This window comes from Ambystoma mexicanum, chromosome 4p (assembly GCF_040938575.1).
Source record: "Ambystoma mexicanum isolate Mex_15411 chromosome 4p, UKY_AmexF1_1, whole genome shotgun sequence".
In the NCBI taxonomy this organism is placed as follows: Eukaryota; Metazoa; Chordata; class Amphibia; order Caudata; family Ambystomatidae; genus Ambystoma; species Ambystoma mexicanum.
This window is the reverse complement of record NC_090927.1, coordinates 254865099-254891359: the sequence shown is the minus strand read 5'-3', so window position 1 is coordinate 254891359 and position 26261 is coordinate 254865099. Positions and strand designations below refer to the sequence as shown.

General features: G+C 44.0%; 1 protein-coding gene across 1 annotated transcript in view; it reads right to left on the bottom strand.

Annotated features, from left to right (window-relative positions):
• The window catches only part of LOC138453178 (cytochrome P450 2K4-like), a 557377-nt gene that overhangs the window by 68084 nt on the left and 463032 nt on the right, over window positions 1–26261 (bottom strand). Inside the window, exon 7 of the mRNA XM_069605777.1 lies at window positions 21321–21505. Coding sequence (XP_069461878.1) covers window positions 21321–21505 — 185 coding nt within the window. The remainder of the gene's footprint in view (window positions 1–21320; window positions 21506–26261) is intronic.

Below are 26261 nucleotides of genomic sequence, written 5' to 3'. Positions count from 1 at the left end.
ACCTGCGTTATTAGCAGTGTTCAATTGCAGTGCAAGAGTTTTCCTTCTTTCAGGGAGATGATAGGACGCAGTTATTATTGGACGAGCTCCTAGAAGTGCTCAGCGCATGCGTATTTGATAGGTTTTACAGCGGTGTACCTACCGCTCATTGCTCCGGATTGTGCTCACAAAAGTGTGGGTATCCACGGGTATCATTCCTCCAAAGCTCATGAGAGGACCCCTTTATAAACTGCCTCTGAGTGAACCTCCACTCCATGGCAGCGTGCAGCATTGGGTGCCATGGAAATAGTAAGTGGTTGTGTCACCCTGTGCTTTCTCTTTTCTAATGCAATGCATTCACACAGCAGTAAAATGGACGCCTTATGGCTTGCTCAATTGGGACCCGTGTACTGCATTTGTAGTATGCCCCCAGGCCAGAGTCTCAGGTTTTCTGTATACATATATCATTTGAACCATATGTAACGTAACATATAACGTGATGTTGTCTATAAACTATGACAGAAATTTGAGGAAAAAAAAAGACTTTTTCCTTTTGTACGAGGCCACTATGGTGTGTCGCCCCTTTCTGGGAGCATGGTATCTCCCAGGGCTCCTGCTATGGTCACATGGTGGTGACCATGTGACCTACATAATAAAAGGGACATCCACTTCCCGCTAGTCGGTTGATACTATGGAGACTTGACTGCTGTGTGCGACTTTGCAGCAGCGTGATGCTGGCGCTGCGTAGCAGGGGGAGGGCCTGCTGCTGCAGGACCCTTTACCCGGACAGTGCCCCTCTGGGGCAACACTGTCCCTGATGCCGCCCTCCATTGTCAGTAAATCCCCTGCCGGGCAACTGTACATGTGTGCTGCTGCAGAGTTCCTGCTGGGCATCCCTGAATGCAGGCGCCGGTGCCCCTGCTGGGCAACGCCATCATCGTCTTCGGAGTTGGCCTGGGTGCCCCCAGGCCATGGAAGAGTATGTGTGCTCACTGGCTAACGGGGTGCCCCCTGCCAATTGATGTCAGCTGGGTGCCCCCAGCATGTCGGCTGGGTGCACCCAGCCTTGGTCTGCCTGGCCTGGACATAACAGCCACGGGAAGGTTTTCTCATTCTCTGTAGGGTTAGCAGGCTTGCAAAATGTCATCATCAATGTTTGGCATTTACATTTAGAAAGTGGTAGCGGGTCTGTGTTTTCCCTTTTGTCAGATTTTTTAAATCTGAGTAATTTCAGTATTTAAAAAAGCATAATCTGAAATGCATTTCACATTTCTCAGAATGCCTTCCTGACACCTGGCAGTCCTGTCCAGGTGCCGCGAGCTTGGGCACCAAGGGAGCTCAAGAGCACGGGGGAATAAATAGGGGGGAGCAGGGCAAGGGAACAGGACACCAGGCAAGGGTTGCTCAGCAGCCCTTGCAAGTAACAGGTTGGGGGAGGCAGCCAGCGCTGACTCGCCTATCACCCCCCTTCCAAAACACTTGCTACACTACAGGGAGGGGTATGCAACAAAAGGGGAACATGAGGTCCAAGGTGCAAGACAGGAAGGGAGGTAGCTGGCCACACAACTAGGTGTGAATGGCTGTTGGCAACAGCTGGCCATAGGGGCAGGAAGCCTCTAGTGTCATATATGCCTTCGGGCAGTGCAAAAAGAGAATATAAGCGGAGGACAGGCTGAGGGAAAGACAGTTCTCCTTGGTACTCTGCACTAAGTACCAACAGTCATCTGCGAACGCAGAAGACTCTCTTCTTGGCATTGCCCTGCCAAACTTGCACCGTGAAATTTGCCTTGCTCTGGTCATTACAGGATCAGTTTGCCCGCTCATGAGCTTTGCCTTGCTCCGAGTAGTGCTACTTTGCCAAGGTTGCAAATGATTAATCCGCACAGGAAACCTTGCTCTACCCGGGCCTCGGCATTCAGCAAGTATGGGCGGTATCAGATCATCTGGCCGAAAACCCACGCTGTGAGCTTTGCCTTGCTCCAGCCTAAGCGCACAGCCAGATTGCACCCAAAAACGTTGTAGTAGTACCGAACAGCTACTGTGTTGACGACGGTGGCCCTTTCTTTCTTAAGGGGCCACAGCATTGGGCAACAATAGCAAAAAACAACAGAAGAAGGTTGGTGTCAGAGAACAGTTACCAGAGATCGAGGCAAGTGAGCGCTGAACAACGGGAATGCAGGCTGACGGGAAGCAGCAGGTGGAGACCGGCATCAGAAGGAAACGAGCGGCAAACCTAACAGGCAGCCGGTGGAGGAAAACAGAGCTGCATCATGAAGGAACGCAGTTTTGGGAGATAGCGATCCCGGGCCAGCATCACTTAGCAACACACGAAGCGGGCGGCACAAGGGAAACCAAACAAATAAATTGCAACAGCCGCGATCATGCAGGACTAAAAAGACGGGGCAGGGCGAGTGGCTCCTGCATAAAATAAACAGCCACAGGCGCGCAGCGAAACGGAAAAGGAACAATATTAAAAGAGACGGCACGAATTAAGGGTGCAACACAAACAAAGGAAGCTATTTACGGGCAGGAAATGGAAAAGACACGTTGATATACAGCAAGAACATATAAATTATAGAAAAAGGGCAGCAGAATGGCAAACGTAAGCAAAAAGAACACAGCAGCAGGCAAAACACCTACAGAAGCTGAGAAATGGGAAAAACAGCTGGTAGAGGGGGCAGTAGAAGCAGAAAAAATACATGGTTGCCCATGGGTGCGCAAGAGGTTGAATGAAGATTCCGAAGTCGAGGATGACATTGTAGAGCTGGACAAAGACGAGCCGACAATGAAGAATGCGAAAGAAGGTAACAATGTGACTGATATGAATGCATTTATGGAAATGTTTGCTAGCAAATATATGGCTCAGCAAGAAGTGATGGTAAATGCAAAATTCGAGAAAATTGAAAAACTAATGACAGAACTGGGGGAAAAGTGGAAGGTGATAGAACAGCCAGAAAAGAATGGGCCACCTGCTATCACCATTGGCAACTGCACACTTTAGAAGTGAGCGCAGGGATCCAGGCATTAATACCTTCAATAATTAAGCCAATAGAGAAGTCAATGCAGGACAAATTCAAGAGATCGCTAGCTTGGAACATTGATCAGGTAGCCAAGAAGAAAATCTGGAGAAAGGAATTCATAGAAATATTTGTATTGCTAGAAGTAAAACAAAAAGGGTAAGACGTATACAGGGACCCCAAAAAGATAGAGGAGAAAAACGTACCACGTAAAGCCCAGGTGGCACATAATTATGATAATTGGTGTAAAGCGTTTAACATTATGGCATCTGTCATATTAGAAAAGTTCCCAAATGCAGGCATGATGCTCTTCGCCTACCAGGACAAGATTAAACAGGTAGAGAATCGCCTGAAGGAGATGCATGGCACATTCATGATTACGGGTTCAGAAGGAACATGGCAACTCACCCAGAGATATAATGGGATCAGGTGGAGGCATATATATATATATATAAAAAACAAAAAAACAAATCACAATGCTGTGCCGACAAAAAGCTTGGCGCAGGCCAAGAACACACAAAACATCAGTGTGAATGCTACCGACACAGAGCAAAAGAGCAAGGGAGAACAGCCCTTTCGTAAAAAGCAGCCATGCAGGGTAGGTCAAATACCCGTAATCAGAGCAGTAGCAAACCTTGTAACACCAATAACAGCAATATTACATGATGGAAATTTGAAAAAGGCTACTGCTCATGGGGCAAAGAATGGAGGTACAAACATGCATGTACCAAATGTGGGGGTGAACATAGAAGCAATGGCTGCACTAAACTACCCAGTAAGAACCCAAAGAGAGAGGAACCTTAAAATATCTAGAGGGGCAAACAGGGTTTGCAAGGAGGAGGCAATACCATGCCAATCAGACAGAATACAAATGGCCCCAGGTAAAACACCCATAAGAGTAAACAATTTTAAGACCTTTTTGGAAGCTTACACTGGCAAGAAAGTAAGCCAGTCCATAGAAGTAGGATTTAATGAAGGGTTTAGCATCCCTTTCGAAACGCAGGGGTCCAGTATAATACCACCTAATCTAAAATCTGCCAGAGAAAACCCCACACTAGTAGAACAGAAAATACAAAAAGAACTAAAATTGAGACGAATCGGGGGTCCCTGGGAAGAAATGCCTTTTAAACATTACATAGGTTCACCTCTGGGGCTAGTGCCCAAAAAAGAACCAGTGCAGTACAGAATGATACATCAAATATCATACCCAAAGGGCAAGTCAGTAACGGAATACCCACCACAGAGACAGCAGTGTCTTACACACACTTCCAGGAAGCCCTCAGAATAGTGATTAAAGCAGGATAAAATGCATTAATGGCAAAATTAGATATTGAATCAGCATTCAGATGATTACCAGTACATCCCGGATCACAGCCTTGGCTGGGTTTTTCACATGGGCGTAGGAAACAGGGGTGGGGGGGAGAGAGGGGACAAATCCCCCCCACAATTTTAAGTGGGAGGAATATAATGGGCCTCATTACACGGATGGCGGTAAGGATTTACCGGTACCGGTAAAATACCGGTACCGGTAAATCCTTACCGCCTTACTACGAGGTCCCTTTGCGGGTTGGGAAATTTAACGCCTGCTTTTTGCAGGCGTTAAGATCCAACCCGCAAAGGGACCTCGGAGCTAATTACGGCACCGCAAAATTGCGGTGCCGTAATTAGCGCCTTCCCCATTCCCATAGAGCCTATGGGGCAGAAAAGGGAATGGGGAAGGGCAATGGTGGAAGGGGGATTTACCGCCCCTCCAACCTTGGAATGGGGCGGTAAATCCCCTTTCCACCAAGGCGGTGCCGGTATTTTACCGGCATGAGCCATGGCGCTAATCCGCCTACCGTGTAATGAGGCCCAATGTTATTTATCCCCCCCACAATGAGAAGCGAGGTGAGGGAAAGGGCGGGGTTATTTTTAATTTCTAGTGGGAAGGCTTCCCCTGTGCAAGTGCTGCGCTGCCTGGGGCCAGATTACAGAAACTGTACAATAAGTGCAAAAATTGCACGGTATTAGCACAAGGGCGACGTTTGCCCTATTTTTTAAAAACTCAGGGATATATTAGAAAACTATTGCATGATGACAATTGCAATTTGGCATGGTATATGCACCTCGGCAAAAATTGCCATAGTGCAAAAAAGATGCATTTTCAATGTGTTTTTTTACCAGGGCAAAGTTTGCCCTAGTGCTAATACCATTCCGTATTAGCACTAGGGCAAGCTTTGCCCAGTTGCAATAATGCAGTCAAAATGTATCTTTTTTGCCCAAGGGCATTTTTTCCCCTGGTGCTTATGACATGCCAAACTGTACTTGTTATGGTGCAATAGTTTTCTAATATGTCCCTTTGTTTAAAAAAAAAAAATAGGGCAAACTTTGCCCTAGTGCTAATACCATGCAACTTTGCACTTGCACCAGTGCAATGTTTCTGTAATCTGGCGCCCAGGTATTTATTTTCTGCGTGCGCATTTGACGGGCACAACACTGCCCAGGATGGGAAGTAAACCACAGGTGCCCTCTGCTCCTGAGTGATTGCTGCTCTCTCCCCCAGCGCTCACATCACATGATACGCAGTGCATTACAGACAGTGCAAGCTCAGCCGGTGAAGGGGTGAGGGGAAGGGCAGGTGCTACCAGTGCTGAGTCTCCTGCGTGTTGAGGAGGCGGCAAGTGGAGCAGGCAGGCAGCAACATATGCTCAGGCTGGCACGCGTGTGATGTGCTGCCAAACTAAAATTGATTATGTGCTTCACAATTTAATGTTAATGTTAAAGGATATTTGTACCATGCACTTGCACCAGTGGAGTGGTCTCCTGGCGCTCTGGCGGCTCTCAAAAATTGTGGGGTGGGAGGTGGATTAGTGGGAATAAGCTGGAAAAGTGCAAGAAAGCAGTGATGTTTTGTTGGCGGCCTCGGCCCGGAAGTCTGTGCAGATTGTTGTGTTGTAGGCATGTTGTTGTGTTTGGTTAGAGATTGAAAGGTGTATGCAGAGGGCGAAATTGTTAGTGGGTTGGTCAGTTGGCGTGGCTGTCTGGAAGCGAGGTGCTAAACTTCCATATTCTCTTCAGGTGGGGTGCATGAAATTCTCTGCGTCTCCGTCCCGAGCTGGGGCTCTCTGACACTCACAGTCCCTTTCCCACATGGCATCCACTCACATTCATAACCTTGCCTAAATTGGGCACCAGCCGCCTACGTAGCACCTGTTTGTATGCGGGGCAGGCAGGCGTTTGTGCGTCCCTTCAAGTCTGGTCTGGACAGTGTTCCCAATCTAGTCAGTGCATGGCATCAGTCAGCCAGGGTTACTCCCTTCATATGTGGTGGCTGCTCAGCATTCATCATCTTATTCAGTTGCTCATGCGTGCTACCTCTCCCAGCCCCTTCGAAATGTGGCAATGCCAACTCTTGCAATTATGTCCAGGGGCGTTATCTGCCTTCATTCACAACTCCCTTCCGTCAATGCCCCTGGCAGTATCCACGATTTATTTTGGGTGTGGCAAGTGCTAACGTTCACACAACTCTATACAAGTATGATCTCCAGTAGCAATTATGGGCCGGGTGAGGATGTTCGCTGGAAGTTGTTTAGGGATGCTGATTTCTATCCGTATGGGTGTTGCTTGTGTACTATACGACTTAGTGTCGTCTCTCTTGTTGTAGTAAGCGTTTCTTTATTCAGTTCTAGATGTTGTCAGTGTCGTCTTAGATTTTTCATCCTTTTCTTTGTGTTTCCTGTTCGGTAGTTTAGCTTTTTTCAGTTTGAATCTGTGATGTTGAAGAGCCAGGTTTTTAGTAATTTTCTAAATTGTAGGTGCTCTTTGGTGTTTCTTATTTCTTTTGGGATGTTGTTCCAGGTTTTGCAGCTAAGTGGGAGAAGGAAGAGCCCCCAAGTTTTTTCTTAAGGTATGGTTTTTGTTCCAGATGGATTTTGTTGCTTGATCTGAGGAGTCTCGTTGGTTTGTAGATTGTTAATTTCTTTTGTAGGAATTCAGCTCCTTGTCGGCTGATTGCCCTTTGTGTTATGCACATTGTTTTGAAGGTGATGCGATGTTTGACTGGGAGCCAATGCAGTGTTTTTAGGGCTGGAGTGATGTGGTCTCTTCTGGATAGTTTGAGGAGCAGTCTTTCTGCTGTGTTTTGGATCCGTTGTAGTTTCTTCAGGAGGTATTCTGGTATCCCGAGATAGAGGCTGTTTGCATAGTCGATTCTTGACATGATGAGGGCAACGATTGTGAGTGTTTTGTGGGTGAAGGAGAGGAAAGGTCAGATTCTTCTTGCCATGTGAAGGAGGAAGAAGCATTTCTTGATTATAGCATTTGTTTGTGGTTCTAAAGTTAGGGTGTTGTCCATCAGGACTCCCAGATTTTTTACTACCTTAGATGGCGTTGGTGCAGCTCCCATTTCTGTAGGCCATGGAATATAGGTGCTGTTCTCTTGGTTTTTGGATATAATCAGGATTTCTGTCTTTCCTGGGCTGATTTTCAAGTTGTTGGAATTCATCCAGTTAAAGACTTCTTTTAGACACTCGATTAGGGTTGAGTGATCGGCTTGAGTGTCTTCGATTTTGTAGATGATTTCAGTGTAATCTGCGTAGTTGTAGCATGTAATTTTGTATTTTCTTGAAGATTCTGATTACTGTAGTTTGGTAGATGTTGAAATACAGTGGTGATAGTGAGGACCCTTGTGGTACTCCACAGTCGTTAACTCATGGGGTGGATTTGAAGGGCTTTATCCATACGGTTTCTGTTCTGTCTGCCAGGAATGATTTAATCCAGAGTAGTGCTATGTCCGATATGCCTATGTCTTCTAGTTTTTTTGGTTAGGGTGTCATGGCTGACTGTGCCGAAGGTTGCGCAGAGGTCGAGCAGAATCAGGCCTGAGGTTGTGTCGGAGTCCGCGTTTGTTTTTAGGTCGTCCCAGATGGATAGTAGTGCTGTTTCGGTTCCTCTTGCGGGTCTGAAACCGACTTGTGCTTGGTCTAGCAGAAGGTGTTTTTCTACCTGTTCTTGGGTTAATTTATATACATAGGTTTCCAGAAGGTTTTCCTGGGTAGGGAATGTTTGATATCAGCCCAGCCCTGCAGATAACGTGCATATCAAGCCTTTTTACGCATGAAATTATGACAAATACACATGATTTCATTTTGTACTGTGTACCGTGTACGCTTTGATTTATTCATTAAAAAACATACTTTCCCACTGTAGCATTTCTTTTTGTCAGCAGCATAGCCTTTCTTACACATGATGGTGAATTTCCAACTGAAAGACCAAATCTGTGACAGCAAGCAACCAACACAATAAAGCATGCACTCTTTTAAAATGTGTGCATACCCATAACATCTAATAGCTTGATATGCTAAAAAGTAAAGTTTGCTTTGATGTTCTAAGTTGAATATTCTTTAATAACCATACATAACACGCTGGAAGTTTGTGACGAATCGCCAAACCTAAGTGAGTTTATGGCACAACTTATTTTTTGGGCAGTTATTAAAGCGCTGAAAATGAAGTGGGTAAATCCAGGATGTTTTGCCTTTTGCATCTTCTAGTTTCCCATGCAGGATGTGGAAAGTAAAAGGTACAGTGATATTATTTTGGCACAAAATGCTGCTATAAGGATTAACCTGTTATAATGCTTTACAATGCAAGTTAACTCTATAGGACATTATTATTGTAGGTCTTGACACCCAAAATGTAAAGTTTTGTTCCAAGTAAAGCGCGGAAGAAGTTGGCCATGCCCAAATTGAAAGAGCAGTTTAAAATCCCAGCTTCGCTGTTTAGCATATGTGTGTGATGCTGGGCAAATAATGTAATCTCATCCTGACTTCAATTGCACAAATTGGAGTGCATATAAGTTTACACCCTTACAAAAGGACAGTTTTAATAAGTGTAGGGACACATTGGTGTATACTGGTGCTCCTCTGCTAGTGGCTCCAATACTGCTGCATAGAATTGCATTATTGCTGCACCGGCCCTCCCCCATTCTTGTAACACTGGATTTTGACAGGCAGACATAGTGTCACCAGCCAGTCAGTGCACCAGAGATTCTAGTATAGCGGACTGTGGTAGAACCAACATTACATTTTCTCCCCTGTTGCTCCTAGCCACTAAAGGTGCTTGGGCCATCCAGAGTACTGACCCACACTCTGCAATGCCCCGTTATGCACACCATCTGCCATTTACACACTTTCTAGGACCTTCAGGTTCTGCAAGAAGTGGGTGTTTCAAACTCAAAGGAGATAGCAGTTAACTGATTGTAACATTGAAGCTGCACTACAATATTCTTATTACAATGAGTAATGAAGTTAATGCCCCTACACAAATAAGTTTGCCATTCCTCCACAGTCTCTGAAGTTAGTGCCTCTCCCAACATTTGAAGGGTTAGCCCCAGCCTACATTTTAGCCTAGGTGCACCCCTAGATGTGCACACTTGCATTTTGATAGGCAGGGAGGTGAGGGAAGTCTTTTCCCCAAACTGACGGTGTTAAAGTTTTACAGTGTGTGCTCTCAAAAATGTACTTGAACAAATGCAGTAAAACTTTAAACCTGTTACTTTCAGGAAAGTCTTCCATCACCTCTGCATATTGCGCTTTAAAATATACTATGCAATAGTTCTTCCCCACACCAGACCATGGGAGGAGTTGGGTAGAACAGTGGGGGCAGAGCCTCCAAGTTTGCCCTGCCTATTTTCTGAAGTGGCCCTTCCCATCACGACTTAATTCTCCCCTCCTGCCACCCGACATGTAGGTTCTGTTGTGCCCCTGCATGGGAGAGAGGTCGGGTAGGTCGGCTTACTCTCACAAGCCACCAGCCACCCCCACCTCTCCCCTCAAAGTGCTGAAATAAAGGGGCGTGAGCCAACATATCTGCAATTATTCCTTTACTTTCTGCCTGTTGTACACCTGCTCTGTAATGTATAATTTATAAAGTTATGCTGGCTGTAGTAAGACGTGCGCTTGCTGTTGGGCTATACCATGAGGGATGGGCCATTACCCCATGCAGGGATGAACGGTTCCATTAGCCTGAACTGAATATATTTGCCAATAGCACATGCAGGGAGGCCATGTGCCACTGGTGCATGCAGAAAAGAGATGCTCAGTTAGCATGTGCAGAGAGGAGATGTGCTGCTGCATGTGTAAGGAAGCTATCCCAATAACAGGTCGAAAGGGAGTATGTTATTTTACATAGCGCTTTTAGCCAAATTCCTTCTGCTTTTAAGCACTGTGTTAACGTTTATTATCCCATTTCAAATGGTACTTAATTTATTATAGCAAAACACAGCAGAATGCCAGGGGAGCACTGTTGGGCATTGTGGTGGGGGCTGGCGAGGACATGTTCGAGTCAGGCTGAATAAAGAAAGGGGAGGGGGAAAATCGGGTACATTTGGCACCAGTACATTTAGTCAATTTCCAGCACTGATAGTAACTTGTGTGAACGGTCGTTCTTCATTATTGCATTTCTTGTAAGAAAGAAGCGACTCCTCTGCGGTCTTCCCTCTGCACTAGACCCATCAAGGCTGCGTCACATAATTGGAACTTGGGAAGTGCAGGCCGCCCTCCTGCCCAGTAGCTTTCCACCCTTTCTTTGGATGCAACGTTTTAGCCTGTGCAGAAGGGAGCCCTGCCGTTAAGACTGGCAGAGAGGAGATGTGCTGTTATAGCATGGGCACAGGAGATGCTACGTTAGCACTCACAGTGAAGAAATGTCCTCATAGTACGTACTTAGTAAAGATGTGTCATTTGCACGTGCCATGGAACAGAAGGGCAATTAGCATGCAGAGCCGAGATGTGCTGTTAGCATGCAGAGCCGAGATGTGCTGTTAGCATCTGCATAGACCGGATGTGGAGTTTGCACGTGCTAACTGCACATCCCGTCGCTGCACAGGATGTGCATTTAGTACGTGCAGGCATGGGATGTACAGTTAGCATGTGCAGAGAGGATACGTCCCATTAGCATGTGCATAGAAGGCATGTCGTTAGCATGCACATCTCTGTGCACAGGGGCGCAGCTATCACACATGTACATAGAGTTGTCCCATTAGTATGTGCGCAGAGAAGATGCACCATTAGCAGAAGAGAAGAGATGTGCCAATAGCATGCACAGAGAAGAGATTGGAGGTCACTATGGGTATATGTCCTGTTAACATGTACAAATATCAGGCTTGCTAAACAGAACATGTTCTATCAATATGTGAAAACAATGTCTGCCATTAGCATATGCATAGAGATGTGCTGTTAGCATGCGCACAGTGTAAAGGTGCAATTTACACATGCAAATGACACAAATTTGCTCTTCAAATGGTAACAGCACATCTCTGAAAATGCTGAAAGTAGATGTGCCTTTACCATGTGCACAGAGTACGTGGCATACTCGTTAGTAGGTGTCAAGAGGAGATGTGTAGCTAGCATGTTCAGGGAGGATATATGTCATTATCAAGTGGAGTGATGTGCTCTTACTATAAGCCCAGACGGGATGTGCTGTTTGCATGTGGAGTGAAGGACTTTGATCTACAACGCTTTTGGTCTGTGGGTCTAATTTTACGTTTGCATTGGGTGTATGTGTTGGATAAGTTTTACTCTCTTGCAGAGGAGAAAACTCATTTTTACTCTCTTGAAATAGCAATTACTCTCTAATTTGAAAAATCATGTGTAAAATACTCCCACCTCAAAATATTATCTGGAGCACTGTATCAGCCTGTAGTTGGAGAGGTCTTCTACTTCGCCACTTGTGTTTTTTAAAAGTGGTTTGATATATGCTGATTTCAAGGTTCTTGGTACGGTTCCTGTTGCTAGTGAGAGATTTAGGAGGTTTCTGTAGTATTCTGAAGGCGTTCCTCGTGCAAGGATTGATTTGTAGATGTCTGGTGGGCAGGGATCCATGGGTGACCCTGCTTTCTTGCTGTGTTTCACCAGCAAGACGAAAGCCTCTGCTGATATTTCCGGATAGTTGACATTGATTTCAGGTGATGCCAGGACTGGTCCGTGCAGTGCTGTGCGAATGCCTTGGGGCCAATCTGTGTTTTCCTATTTTGCTTGGAAAATCACATTTTAAAATAATGTTGTCATGCAACTTTTGTTGTTGTCCGCTCCGTGTCTGTCAGGGCTGAGCAGGATCCCTGTGTCCTCCATGGCTGTCATCATGCAGAACTGAACAGACAAAAAGATGAGAACAGGGAGTGGGATAGGCTGCTGGTCCACCACATACACATCCCCGCCTGCCCCTCCCAAAAAAGGACCTGCCTAAGACACAGCCCCTCCCAAGGGCCTCTCTATTCACCTCGGTATTCCACTATGCAGGGCTGGAACATGTTCCAAGAACAGGATCCGACCGTTAGGACAGTGGCTACCAGTGCAGTATTTCTGTGGGATCACGCATGAATTGTTAAAGCTGCATTCAGTGTGTGCACCGTGTTCAACTCAGGAAAAAGTCCCGTGCTGGGATTGCCTGTTAAATGCATCTACAAAGCACTTTATTCATATGCTAAAAAGGCAGGTATTGACCAAATGAGTTCAAGGGGTGCAAACAGCACCACATTAGCTTCTCGTGCATTTTCATGTGTAAAGCAGATTTATTTCCCTGTCTCTCCATGGATAGGACTGTGGCAAAAAAGGACCAGGTACCAAAAATATGGCAAGTAAACACAAATTGTGATTTATTGCAACAAACTAGTGCTTGGATGTGGGTGTATTTTGTTCTGAAAAATGTGTGGTGAATGAAGATCTTTAAATACCATTGGGCCAGCATTATGATTAAAATTACCAGATGTAGACCACCAGGTGTACCAAGTCACAAAACTCACTCACGTTGGCCCACAAAACCAGTGCACACTAGTCTGTCAGGCCAGCACTTCAGGCAAGCCCGAGTTTGGTGTTCTTGTCTCTGTTTTCTTGCGACAGACACATGTTCTGAATACTCACAAGGCATAGTAGGTTCATCCCCCTCCCTCTTCCCCCACTGCTCTTAAATATTGTGTTGTAATTGTTGTAATGTACTTCCCACTCTCCCTCCCTCCCTGCCCTGTGGGTGCTTTGAAAAAGTATATTCTTATTGTATAAGCGCCGAACGAGCAAACAATAAATACATAGATGTTGCTTCTATCTCCTGTTTACAGCATCTCCCAAAGCATGAGGAAGAGCTTTGCTCCTGTGGTGTTTTAGTTTTGAGTGGTGGGGTAGCACTGCCTGCCTGGGATAGGATAAGAGCACCTAGCATTTGGCAATACCCTGTGTGTCGTGTGAGCGCCTGGGTATCTGCTGACAGTGGTTGGCATATGGGGAAAATACTTACCCTTTAATGGAAATGCCAAGCACACACTGATCATTTGATGATGATACCTGCTATATGATCTGAGAAGCTGGCATTTGATGGCACTACCTGGAATATGATTTGCTTACTTGAGCATATGAGTGCAATATCTAAGGCCGCTTACATTTCATTGGCATGCCTGCTAGATGATGGGAATTACTGGAATACCTGGCTTCGGATGTGAGCACTTGGCAATTAATGTAGTTGCCTGGCATCAGCGTTTGTGGAATAATCTTCAGAGTGGGGTGTGCTGGCATCACCTGGCCAAACAAATAGCGTTTGCTAGCAATCATGGTGCGAGTGTAGCTTATAAGTGAATGCTTTCAACTGCAGCATGTGTGTCAGGAAGTCTGCTAGAGGAAATGTTTGATAGACCACCACTCTTGTTGGTACCAGGAAACTATGAAATGTTTCTTTGTTCTGGCCGAAATGAGAAACAAATGACACCATTGCATAAGGTTGTATTCTTACAAGTATATGACGTCAGTCAACAAATATGTTAGCAGGCCTCAGGATTTTCAGTAGCCATTGACTAGTGATAATGGACTCTTGGTGAGCACGAAATGGAGTGCTGTGTGTATGTGAAGAATTGAGGGGGTGAGTGACTATTAATTCCTGGCTAATAGCTTGGAACTTATAATGTTTAGCCCTGATGGTAGTGCACTATAATTGGAGCTTCATTTGTGTCGTTCCCTTAAGTAGTGCAGCTCCGTGCAACACTGTGTGTGTTACAGGAATGGGATATCTGTGGGAGGCACAGGTTTAAAAGCCATACATCATTACTCCTTATGTTCCGTGCTAAAAAAGCATAGGCCGATCACACAAAAATGAAAATAAGCCCAGATTCTTTATCTAGCATAGTGGGCGAAACATATATCACTCATTCTTAATGCAACCCTGCAAGGCTAAAAATGAAAATACAGCCTTATGCTGCGTAATAATACATAGTTCTGTAATTAGTTTATGTAATGAGGGTACTGTGTGGTGTGGCATGTAAAGTTCAGAGTCTTTGCACTTCAATCACAAGCTCACTTCTGAGACATGAGGCAAGTGCTACAGCATTGAAAAAACAACAACCCAGATGTGCTGTTAAGGTGCCATTGCAAAGATTAGCAGCAAAGGCTCTGCTCAATGTGGAGTGTCACACCGTCTTATTAAAACTGTAAACTGTACCAATCGTGTTGAGAGAGTTGTCAATACTGTCCCATTGATAGTTTAGTTACCTTACTGGCAAGTGATGCACAGTTCCATTAAAAACACAGCATCCAATGCCATGCTGTCTAATACAATTAATAGCAGCCAGTCTGAAAGGTGTTCTATAGAGCCATGAAAAGAGCATTAAAAAAATGCTTCTGTCTGATCAAATGCTTATCAGCTCTGCTGAAAGGAGCAGTCATGTCAAGTATAACGCTGTTTTTTCTGATTTTAATATATTGAAGCTCTTCCGAGAAATGCCTGTACAGTGCCATGAAGTGGTTGCGAGGTGGCACTAAGCGCTATATAAAAATAGCATTGGGTAGTATTCCTCTGAAAAATTTATCCAGTACATGCAGGTCAGGCAGCTCTATTATATTACATACTGTGGCTATAATTTAAGGCCAGCCATAATAACATATACAATTCTAAAATAATGCATACAATAATATGTGGGTGTGCAGTGTGGGCCTTAAGAGGCCTTTTTGACACTAAACAAATTGAGGGAAAGTGCTGGAGACCTTTGTTGGGATTACCATAGAGCACCTGTTTGGAATTAATATGGGGTGATTTTGGACTGGCAGCTACCGAGTTTCTAATCCAGGGTCGTGCTCTGGGTCTGTATGTTAAACAAATGAAATCATTAGCGCATATTACTAATTCGCTGCAAAGCAAAGCATTGCTCAGAGACTCGGTTTGCTAGAAGGTGTGTTAACTTACTGGTTAAGCATGGAACTAGTGCAGCGGCATGGGAAGGCCTTAGCCGCATACTACAGGACGTACAAATCAAATTGAACACTCTTGATCATTTTCCAACACCTGTGTACTGAAGTCAATTGAGTGCTATATGTAAAATAATGTCCTGCAGGAAGCATTACACCATCTCACGTGGCACAGCTGCTTCTAACAGGCAAAAGTGCTGAAAATATTGTTAACTACCCAGATATCGATTATTTCCTCCTCTTTGCACAATTAACAACATTATCGAGCATCCATAAATATTCTTCCATCTCAGAATTGGTAGACATCAAAGGATGTCTCCCACAGAAAGAGCTTTATTTGCACAGGCGGAGAAGCTACTGCAGATCCTCCTAACTGTTCCAGTATCTTCCTGTGAGGCTGACAGGAGCTTTAGTGCTTTGCGATGACCGGAAACGTGGCAACGTACAAATATGACTCAGAAAAGACTCAATCATGTGTGTGTGTGCAATATACACAAAGATATAATGGATCTAGTTGACATACAAACAATAGTAACAGAATTTGTCATGCATACTGACCGCCACAAAAAATATTTGGTTTTTTGAACAAATATGCATGATCATCAATCACTACAAATAAATTGGCAGATTTTACTCTGTGGTTTGTGTCTGTAGCAAAGTCCTCAAGGTGCCCCTTGCCCCCCCCCCAGATTTTATGTGGCTCCTACGCCCCTGGTTTTTCATTTGGTGGAACATTTTATGCAGACAACTGCTTACCCATGGGGTGCGCTATATCATGCACACTTTTTGAACAGTTCAGTTCATTTTTTCAATGGGTCTATATAAAACAGAACCCAAGTGCACAGGCAACCCATTACCTAGATGATTTCCTACTACTAGGACACCCAGGAACAAATGAATGTGAGCAAGCACTAGAAAAGCACTAGAAAAAATGGTAGCAATGGCAAAACACTGGGGCATGCCTCTAGCAGAGAGAAAAACATCACATCCCAATACATACATCATTTTTCTGGGAATCAAAATAGAGTCAAGGGCAGGGAAATGCAGGATCCCAGCAGCAAAAACAGACGAGCTACTCAAAAACATTTCAACCCTGAAGGCAAGAAACAAAGGTACGGTTAGGGAATTACAGTCATTAGCGGGCAGTTTAAATTTTGCTGCCAAGATAATACCGCAGGGAAAGGCATTTGCAAGAAAGTGTGGAAATAAAGACGAGGGGTATACAGAAACCTCATCTAGACATACAGCTAGGTGAAGAGATGAGGAAGGATTTAGAAGTATGGGAAACATTTCTGAAAGATTTCAACGGAAAAAGAATATGGCGTACGCCATTGAACACCAGCAATAAACGGGTTCTGTTTATGGATTCTGTGGGAAGCAAAGGCTTTGGAGCTATATTAGAGAAAGCTTGCTTTGCAGGACCATGGCCAGAACATTGGCACACACAAGGGGTGACCAAGAACATAACTTTACTCAAGCTCATACCGATATGGCTGGCACTCCAGATATGGGGGGAGCGTTTGGCCAATTCAGAGCTAACGGCATGGACAGACAACATGGCAGTGTTTGGAATCATAAATAGAAGAGCAACCTCATGTCAGTCAGTTTTAAAAATTCTGAGGGCAATGACCTTATTAACTCTGAAGAACAATATTGATGTAAGAGCTAAACACATAGTGGGCACTGAAAATAACATTTCAGATGCTTTGTCTCGCTTCCCGTGGGCCAATTTTCGCAAACTGAAGCCAGTAGCAGAATCGAAGATGACAGAAATACCGAGGAATGCTGGGACATACTCACAACATGATGGCGAACTCACACGAGTCAAGACCGAACGGCTGGACCAAGGTGAGCAAAATTTCAGAATAGGCACAGCAGAAACAGGTGCCAAAACTAGCACACCACAGAATGGTAGCACAGACCCTGCTACGGGGCTCCTAATACGGCTGGCCAAAAAAGCGCTAGCAACAAATACTGCAAAGCAGTATTTGTAGCAGTGCACAGTGCGAGTTATGGTTGCTTAGCTTACCACATCTGCCGATTCTCTGGGGTTTTTCGGTTTTACTTGTAACCATAATATGTATAGGTTGTTATCAATGCAAAGTAACTATAATGTCCCTTTAAAAACGATTTTCACTGAATTTGATAGTTTTGTATTAGCGCAACCTAACCATAACGTCCCTTTAACAAAGTTTTTTCACTGAATTTCACAGGTTTTTACCTGGATACTCTTAATTTGTATACATGTACCATACAGCATACTGACCCTCCTACCCAGTGTGATTGTAGCCACAGAGTCCGCGGACTGTGCGACTGTCCGCAGACCTCGGGTAATATCCACATTTCCCAAAAGCTCAGGGGTTCTCTTACATTTTTGTAGCGTGCAATAAAGACACTCAGCATGTCGAAAAAGCAGCACATAGTAAATTACAAAGAAAAATAAAGTTGGTCTACAAACTCTATACTTAAGAAAGCAACAGTGCAATTCCATAGGGTATGTAACATAATGTAATGCACCAAGAAGAAAAATAAACTGTGCCTCCAGCAGAATTACCTCACTGCTGCTTTACACAGAAACTGGAAAGCAACTGTCAACAGCACAGCTGCAAAGCATTGACAGCTCAACTGAACTACAAACTGCTAAGTGCACTACATTGTTTCCTATAACTGCACAGTTTGTTCAGTGTGCTGCACTAAAAAATAATTTCTCTTTTTTTACACAGAAATGACTAGCACCCTGGAGTGGCTTGAAGAAAACTTTCCTCGGGATGAAATGAGTGAAGACGGTTATACTATTGGTACACAGTGCAGTTTGAAAAGTAAGCCAATTAATATACATTGCTGCACATGTACCTGACAAATTGTTTTTTCTTTAACAGTACATACAGAAAATAAAGTGAATGCCCCAGAAACAGTACATCATACACAAGTCGATGAGCACATGGAACAGCAAAGTAACAGTGTACAAAATCACTCACTCAGATTAGAAGAAAGAAATTATCAATTAATGAACACTTTTGCTAAATTAAAAGACTTTGTACAAAGACATATCATGGAGAATATTAAATATCACTGCCCCACCTGCACCCCTTCTCCCTGTCCCAGCCAACCATCCCCACAAATTCCCCATCACCAAAGACGTTACGATGAGACTGCAATCCCTTCCTCCCCTAATGCCAAACCTCTAGAAAACTCCAATTACCCTGTCTATGTCTCCATTTCTGCTTCCCCTTCTCTTTCATAATTTTTATATTTATGTGTGTAAATAAAGTTATACATATACTGTTGCTGTATGTGTCTGCGTTTTATTTTTTTAAAACCCCATTAGGAGTCAGCGGACCGCGCGACTGTCCGGAATATCCATAATTAATCAAAATAGAGGTGTCCTAGGGACACTGCATCTGTATGCAATGTTTGAAATCAAAATGGAGGTGTCCCCGCAGAACACCGCACCTGTCCGCATGTTGGCAAAGGAATTTATTTGGGACAGCCTAAACGCCATATACAGCGGCTACAAATACTTCAGAATGGGGTAGTCTGGATGCCGTGAACGCACCTAGGCTGACCCCTTGTGCAGGTCTGCTGCGGCGACTTCACTGGCTGCTGTTTGCCCCCATACTCGAGTTTAAGACTCTCTGTGTTACTCATCGGGCCCTTCATATGCGGGGGCGAGCTACCTAAAAAGCAAGATTGAGAGGTACTGGGCCTCATTACAACCCCGGCGTTAAGGGCTTTACGGCGCCGTAAACGGCGCCGACCCTTAACGCCGGATTCCGAGGTCCCTTAGCGCCATGGAGATCTTAACGGCTGCTTTTTGCAGCCGTTAAGATCCATGGCGCTAAGGGACCTTGTCGTTAATTACGCCACCGTAATTTACGGTGGCGTAATTAACGCCTTCCCCACTCCCATTATGCCCTATGGGGCAAAAATCGGAATGGGGAAGGGTAAATGGGGATTGGGGACTTACCGCCCCGCCGACCTCGGAATGGGGCGGTAAGTCCGCCAACCACCATGGCGTAAACATAGTTTACGCCATGGTGGTAAAGGTACGACCCAGGCGGTAACTTACCGCCTGGGTCGTAATGAGGCCCACTACCCTACTAGGTAGTGGGCTTCGCTCATCTGCTCTGGGTCTTCTCAGAGTGCCTAGGTAACAGTGCGCATGGGCAGGTGGCCGGTCCTTCTCTGTAATAGCCCAGATTTTAGGGAACCAGCTCCCGCTATCGTTGCAATTAATAGAGGAGTAGCTTCCCTTTCGGAAGGCACTTAAAACGTATCTTTTCTAATCTGTTTTGGTTTGCATTGACAGGTCTCCCTTGGGATCCCTAGTGTCCGCCTGGAGCTTTAGCGCCTAGATGACCTTGGCCCTTAGTTTTGCTCTATAAATTCCGTTTACATTAAATTACAAGGTTCACTTTGATGACTAATTGTATGATGTCATGATTACATGCTTGATGGATATTATCGTCAGAACCCTTTTTGTTCTTTCCTATATGGTTGCTTCTGTGAGATAAGGAATATATTATAGCAGAACAACAGAATACTTCTGACACATATGATACTACTGTTTACCCTGACGTAATACGCATGTCATGAAGAGGAGCCGGTTTGGTTTTGTGCCCACGAACAATAATGCAAATGCTATTTGATGTGCTATCTCGTGAGGAATCAAACAAACAGAGAGCTATTTCTTGTATTAGAATAGAACAATTTAGGTGTACCTTGTCTTGAGTATTTTTTTAGATATTATATTTCTCCTCGCATTGCGGTCCATGACGTCATGGCGTCCACGGGATACCATCATGTTACAGTGGCAGAGTGCAAATGACAACATCTTCTAAACTTTGTAATTTATGCAAATATTCACAATTGTTCTTGCAAATTAAAAGACTTATTGTATGAGCAGGTGCACCACCTCCTGCACTGGGTAAGCGCGATACAATTGTGATTATAGGCACTTTATTCATGTTTTATAGCGTTAGTTACCTTGTTCTGTACTACATGCACTATATCTTTTTATGTTGTTTTCAGCAGTAAGCTTGTTAGAAGCTGATACATTACATGGTTAAGAGAATGGTTCCCACTTTAGCAGTTATATGAACATGCAAGGAATGTTTTTGACATTTTTGTCTCAGATTTCCGCCCCTTTTTACTTCGATTTGAAGTTGCTTGACACCTTTTTGACAGACATGATTTTTCCAATTATTATCATTTCTGTATGTTATTGATTACAGATACAGGTTTGTTGATCTCTATTTCTACTATGACTAGATGTGGTTTGCACTTGGATAAGGATTTATGTACAGTGATAGTATAACCCTTGTATATATACCTTGTATATATAGTATAATCCTCTTGTATGTGTTTTCTCTAGCATCTGCCCTGATGAAGGACCCAGGGCCCGAACCGCATTGGCCACATAGTCATCTGTGTCTCTGTGACTTTTCAAGGTGTATCTTATAAAGAAGGATCATTAAATATATGGTGTAGGTGAGATGACCATACGAGTGTATTCATTTTCAGCAACCTCTGTGCGCTTCAGTGTGCGGTCAGGTCTGTGGAAGAGCTCCTCACCTTAACTCCTGTATTAGTTTCCCACAGAGTGTATTGTAGCAACTGATCAGCATCAATACATGTAGTATGTTTTTCTATACAGTTTATTAATTAAGGTGGTGCCCACTTCTCTTTAACATCCCATCACAACCAGCCTGTGCATAAATTGTTGATTGAGGACTGCACAGTGATCACTTCAGATCTACTCCTGGCCCTATATAAAGCAACTTACATCGCTGCACACTACATCCTCGCCCATCAAGGGCCCACCATCCATTTCTCATGAAGCTGATCCAATCCTAGCTTCTCCTTTTCATATCCTCTTCCCCATTTTAAGGGGGCTCTTCCCTCCATATATCTCCTGACTTCTCCCCAGCCTGCCCTCCACCTCCCAGCCAACCTTCCCAAGTGATCAGCCCCATTTATTTTCTCAGGCGCCGTTGGCACGATATAAAACGTCCTCTTCGTGAGCATTAGGTTTGTTGCTTTTGATCCCGTGACTGAACACACATCGCATAGTAGACAATCACTAAATAATGGGCAAGAAAGTGCATGTATGAAGCCTACACACCTGTGGAATGAAATAGCCCTTGAAGGTCACATCAACTGCGGTCTCGTGAGCGATGCTCATTGGCACGATATTGGCAAAGCGCTGAATTTCGTGGATGACTGCATTGGTGTACGGCATTTTCTTTCGGTCCTCATATTTTGCCTGAGCAGATCCCAGCACCCTTTCTATCTCTCCCTGAACTTTTTCTGAAAGAAGAAATGCAGAGCATGAAAACATTTAAGATTAATTAGGAGGTGACATTACAACATTTAGCAAGTGTGGGTGCAAACTGGAAAAGCACCCTACGTTTCTAGAACCTTTTTTCAAATGTGCGTGGGACACCTGTGGGATGGTAAACAATGGGCAATACAGGTCAAACTACTGTCAAAATGATGGGTCAAAACCACTTTGTCTGAAGTGAATGGTCACCAAAAACTCAGGCAATTTCAGAGGAAGGGGTTTATTCCATTACTTCACAATCTCCATGTTTTACTTCCGTTCTTTGAATTGGAGGTATGCATAGACGACATAGAATCAGTACATTTTATGACACACTTTCACTACTGAAAAGCCCCGCATACCTTTGACAATCTTTTATATGTATTTGACAATATGTTATATGTATTTATTTTGTCGTTTGAATGTTATACATTATTGCTGAGTAGTATCATATACATTGTCACGCAGATTATTTGATATCTGTCACTGTTTGTTTAGTCTTGGGAAACAAGTATATCCTTTTCAAGTGTTTTAAAAAAAATATATGTTGGTATTGATATAGGACCATGATGAGAATATGATTTTATTTCGAGTGCAGCCTGTTGCTAAAACAGTTGTAAGATGAAACTATTGCACTGGAATCCAGCTCGGAGGGAGATGGCATATGTGTAGCGACACACAGCGTGTAGCTGTCGTTTGGTTATCTACCCACCCATTGACTGCCCTTGACCATGCTATTTCCGATGGCCATTTCGGCCCCGTAACAGCCCCTCCCTCCCAAAACACATCCCCCTGTGATCTTTTTGAGCTATCTTTATGAAACAGTAACATTACACTTTGGCCTGCCATGATTGTTTCTAAGTTGATTGTTGACAGTTACGGACCTCATTACGAGTTTGTTGTTAGCCGCGCCTGTAAAACCGGCACGGCGGTTGCCAAACTCGTGAAAATACCAGCAACCAGCAATGGCCAATTACTCAGGTATTCCGACCCTCCGGACCCGGTAATTACCCATTGCTGGGTGCCGGTAATTGTCAGTCCACATTCCCATTTGATCCCTATAGGGCTCAATGGGAATGGGGAGCACAGTAGCACCAGCACCGATAATAACAGTGCCGGTGCTACCGTCAAGGTCTGCTCGCGGGTACCAGTATGGCAGCCAGGTCAGACCTGGCGGCTGTAATGGCACCCACGAGCAGAACTTTTAGTTTGCCGGTCCGGGAACTACGGTACCGGCAAGCTTACCAGTACTGTAGTTCTCAGACCGGAAAACTTGCAATGACCGCCAATGACTTCATTGCAGCTGTATAATATACTACTAGTGCAATACACATTTCTTAATGCCTATAATCCGTAACTATTGGCATGGGAAGTGAAGCTAGGAGAGAGATGGGAAGTGGGACGGAGGGACACACTTTGGGTGTGCTGTGGTTATTGTTTGGATATTTGTCTACCCAATGACCACTCATAGCCATGCTAATCCCTATGACAATTCTCAACTACTACCCACCCAACGCCATCTAAAACATCCTACCTCAAGAATCTCTTGGAGCTAGCGCTGTGGTTTTAGGGGAAAGCCTTTTTTCTTTCAATGCAGTCTTCTTTAAGGTGATGGCGTATTTGTAACTATAAACCAGATCCTGGTGTAATAAAAATATCCCAACCAAGTGTGCCTTCAGGCACTTGATTCATGATCAATATGTGCGCCTTTGCATCTGTTCCTTGCATTGAATTCCTGTAAAAAACAAGAACTGGTAAAGTCAATAGTTTTGGCTATCATGCAGGCATTAGATAAGCTTTTGGCAGGCATTATCATAATATACCCATTTGCCAGCTGTTGCATGTTATGGCCAGACAGTACAATCACGGTAGTGCCTTGAAAATGTCTCTGCCTACATAAAAGCCCAAACTTGTGGCTTTGCCAATGCTTGTTTTTACTGGTGCGACGAGACTTGTGGCAAACAGATGACGATGCCGTATGAGGCATGCTTCTTTTTCAGTCAACAGAGCTCTTCTTGAACTGCATACTGCTTGTAGTCTCTTCATTAAAGTAGTGTGCCTGATGCTGTCGGAGGCTGCTGATATATACAGTAGACTAAGAACGGATGGTTTGTTTATGTCAGCATTCATCTTTAGGTGTTTCATATAGAAAGTAGTGCTGATTTTGTTCCTCTTATTGGTCTGAAACCCACCTGCGATTACTTCATTTGTCCAGTTGAATCCACATGGCAAGGATTTCTGTGTAAATGTAACTCTCCAGGATTTTTGCAAGGTGGGATAGGTTGTATATGGGGCTCTTGTTAGTTGGATTGTCTTTGTTAGCCTTTGATATAATTCCAGTTTCTGGGAAAATTTACATCAATTTTTGAAAGTAGATGGCTGGATGAGTATCTTTTTGTATACATCTGGTGGGCAAGGTCATTGGATTAACCAGCCTTATTAATCTCTTTTACTAGTTTGCTTATGGTTGCTTCTGAAATTGGTCTGAAGTAGTTAAGTTCTGTTATTGTTATTTTGTTTCCGGTGTCTGGTAATTTGTTGGTTGTGCTGGAGGTAACTGCGACAATTGCCTCTTGGATTTGGTTTACTTGGATTCTGAAGAGATCTGCAATGTTGCATAGTGTTTATGAAGGTAGGGGCATATTGCTGACTGGGGTAGGCTTTTTAATTTAATTTATGAGTTCGTACATTTCCTTAAGTGGGTTTGACGGTGATGCTTCAGCATAGTGAGATTTCTTGGTCTTTAATATGGCTTCTTTATGTAGATGGATGTGCTGTTGATATTTGATTTTGCTGAGTTGATTGTAGTTCTTTCTCCATGTTTTCTCTAATTTCTGGTTGGTTTTCTCGAGTGCTCTTAATTTTGGTGTCAACCATCTTGATATTTCTTTGTGATGGATGGAAAGTTTTCAGAGGCGTCAGTCTATGTAGGAAGTATGTCATCCATAAATTATGCATATTTTTTTAAATATCTGGCAACATGTGGTTTGCCGGTGTATGTCTGCTTTGCTGTGTTTCATCAATTGTGATACATTTTAAGATTAAGGTTTTTCCAGTTTCTTTTGGATGTGAGTGCTTGCTTTGTGTTTGTGGCTGGTGCACACATTGAGACATTGATAGTGAAAGGGATTATATGGTGGTCGCTCCAGAGGACTGGAATGAAGGTGCAGTTGTGCTAAGTCCATGCCTGTAGAGGATCTACTTCGAGGTCAGACAGGTGGGTGGCTCCTTTGCTCATTTGTTTCAGATGAGGGCTTGCAAGGTGATCACAGAGGAAGTTTGATGATGTTTTGTTTTGTTTCTCAAGTCAGATAATAAAGTATCCTAGTACAACACTGTTGTTGTGTTTCACTGCTAGGGTATGCTATATGTACGTTTTACAGCAAAGTTTGGATTTTATGTGTGTGGTCTGTATATGACTAGAAACAGTAGGTTTACTTGGGCGCTAAGTTTGCAAATGACATGGAGAGCTTCACAATCAAGTCAGTTGATGGTAGCAATGAGGTGATAATGTGATTTTTGTGGGCCACAGCCAGTCCACTTCTGCTTCTCTGTTTGCTTGTAGAAGTTGTTTGGGAGGGTTTCATGGGCTGTTACTTTGCACTCGTCCAACAGTCAAGCTTCCCATTGGAAAATGACACCTGTGCCACCTTCACTTTGAAGTCATAGATTTCTGCTTTGTGCTTATCCATTGAACATATGATGATTAGACTGCAGTTTGCTGTCTTCTTTTTGGATGGTTAATAGGTGTTTGTTATCTGGGGGCATGGGTGAGTTTGAGTTCTTGGGTTGTCAAACTGCAGATTGAGCATTTCTGGAGAGAGTGGAGAGGAGTTATCCATATTCATTTTCATTTCAATTTCCAACAGGTTGCATGTGGGTCTATTCTTGATCCTTGTCTGTGGTGTCTATGGTGTGGTATTTCCATTCTCTTACAGTTCACTGTCTTGCAATTGCATTTTCTAGGGTGTGTTTGCAGTGGGGAGGTGTTCTGTCAGGGAGTACTCTATTTGGTGAGCAGGATCTGTTGAAGTTTGTGCTGTGGTCGTCTGCTGGTGCCCCTCCTCTTGTGGGCCCTTGCATCACTGATCCGGCAAGTTATTAGGTGAAAAGATATTGTGAGATGTAGGAGGGCTTAGTTCTCATTTTCACAAATTGATTTTTCTCATTCAATGTGCGTTGATGATGGTTTTGTGAGACGCAGAAGGAGATTGTTGTGGTTCATGACTGCCTTGTGTTTCATTATTTTCTTGCTCTGTTGTCCCTCCTTGTTCGTTTATATTTCTAGTATTGAGGCACTGTCTTAGGTTCTTTGGAGTACCTGTATTTTTGTTTGGCAGTTTTGTCGCCCAGTCTGTTGTTACGTGGTAAAAGGGCAGCATAGTTGGGGTGAAGAATTGCATTCCTCTCTGTTTTAGGCAGTTTTCCTGATTTGAGAACGTAGGATACTGTTTGGTATCTAAAATATGTAGCTGCGAGAGGCTCTTTCAGTAATGTGGTAAAAACAGCCAAGCTATGTGCTAGGTATGCTATGTTTGTAGTAAGGTAGCCTGGCTATGTGCTGGGAACTCAGACAATTATGGATAAACAGCCGTGCTATGTGTTAGGTATGCAGACAGTTTAGGTAAAGTAGCCCAGCTATGTGCTGGTTATGCAGGCAATTATGCTAACCCACCTAAGTGTTAGGTATACCGACAGTTATGGTAGAGCAGCCTAGCTATGTGCTAGCTATTTAGACAGTTA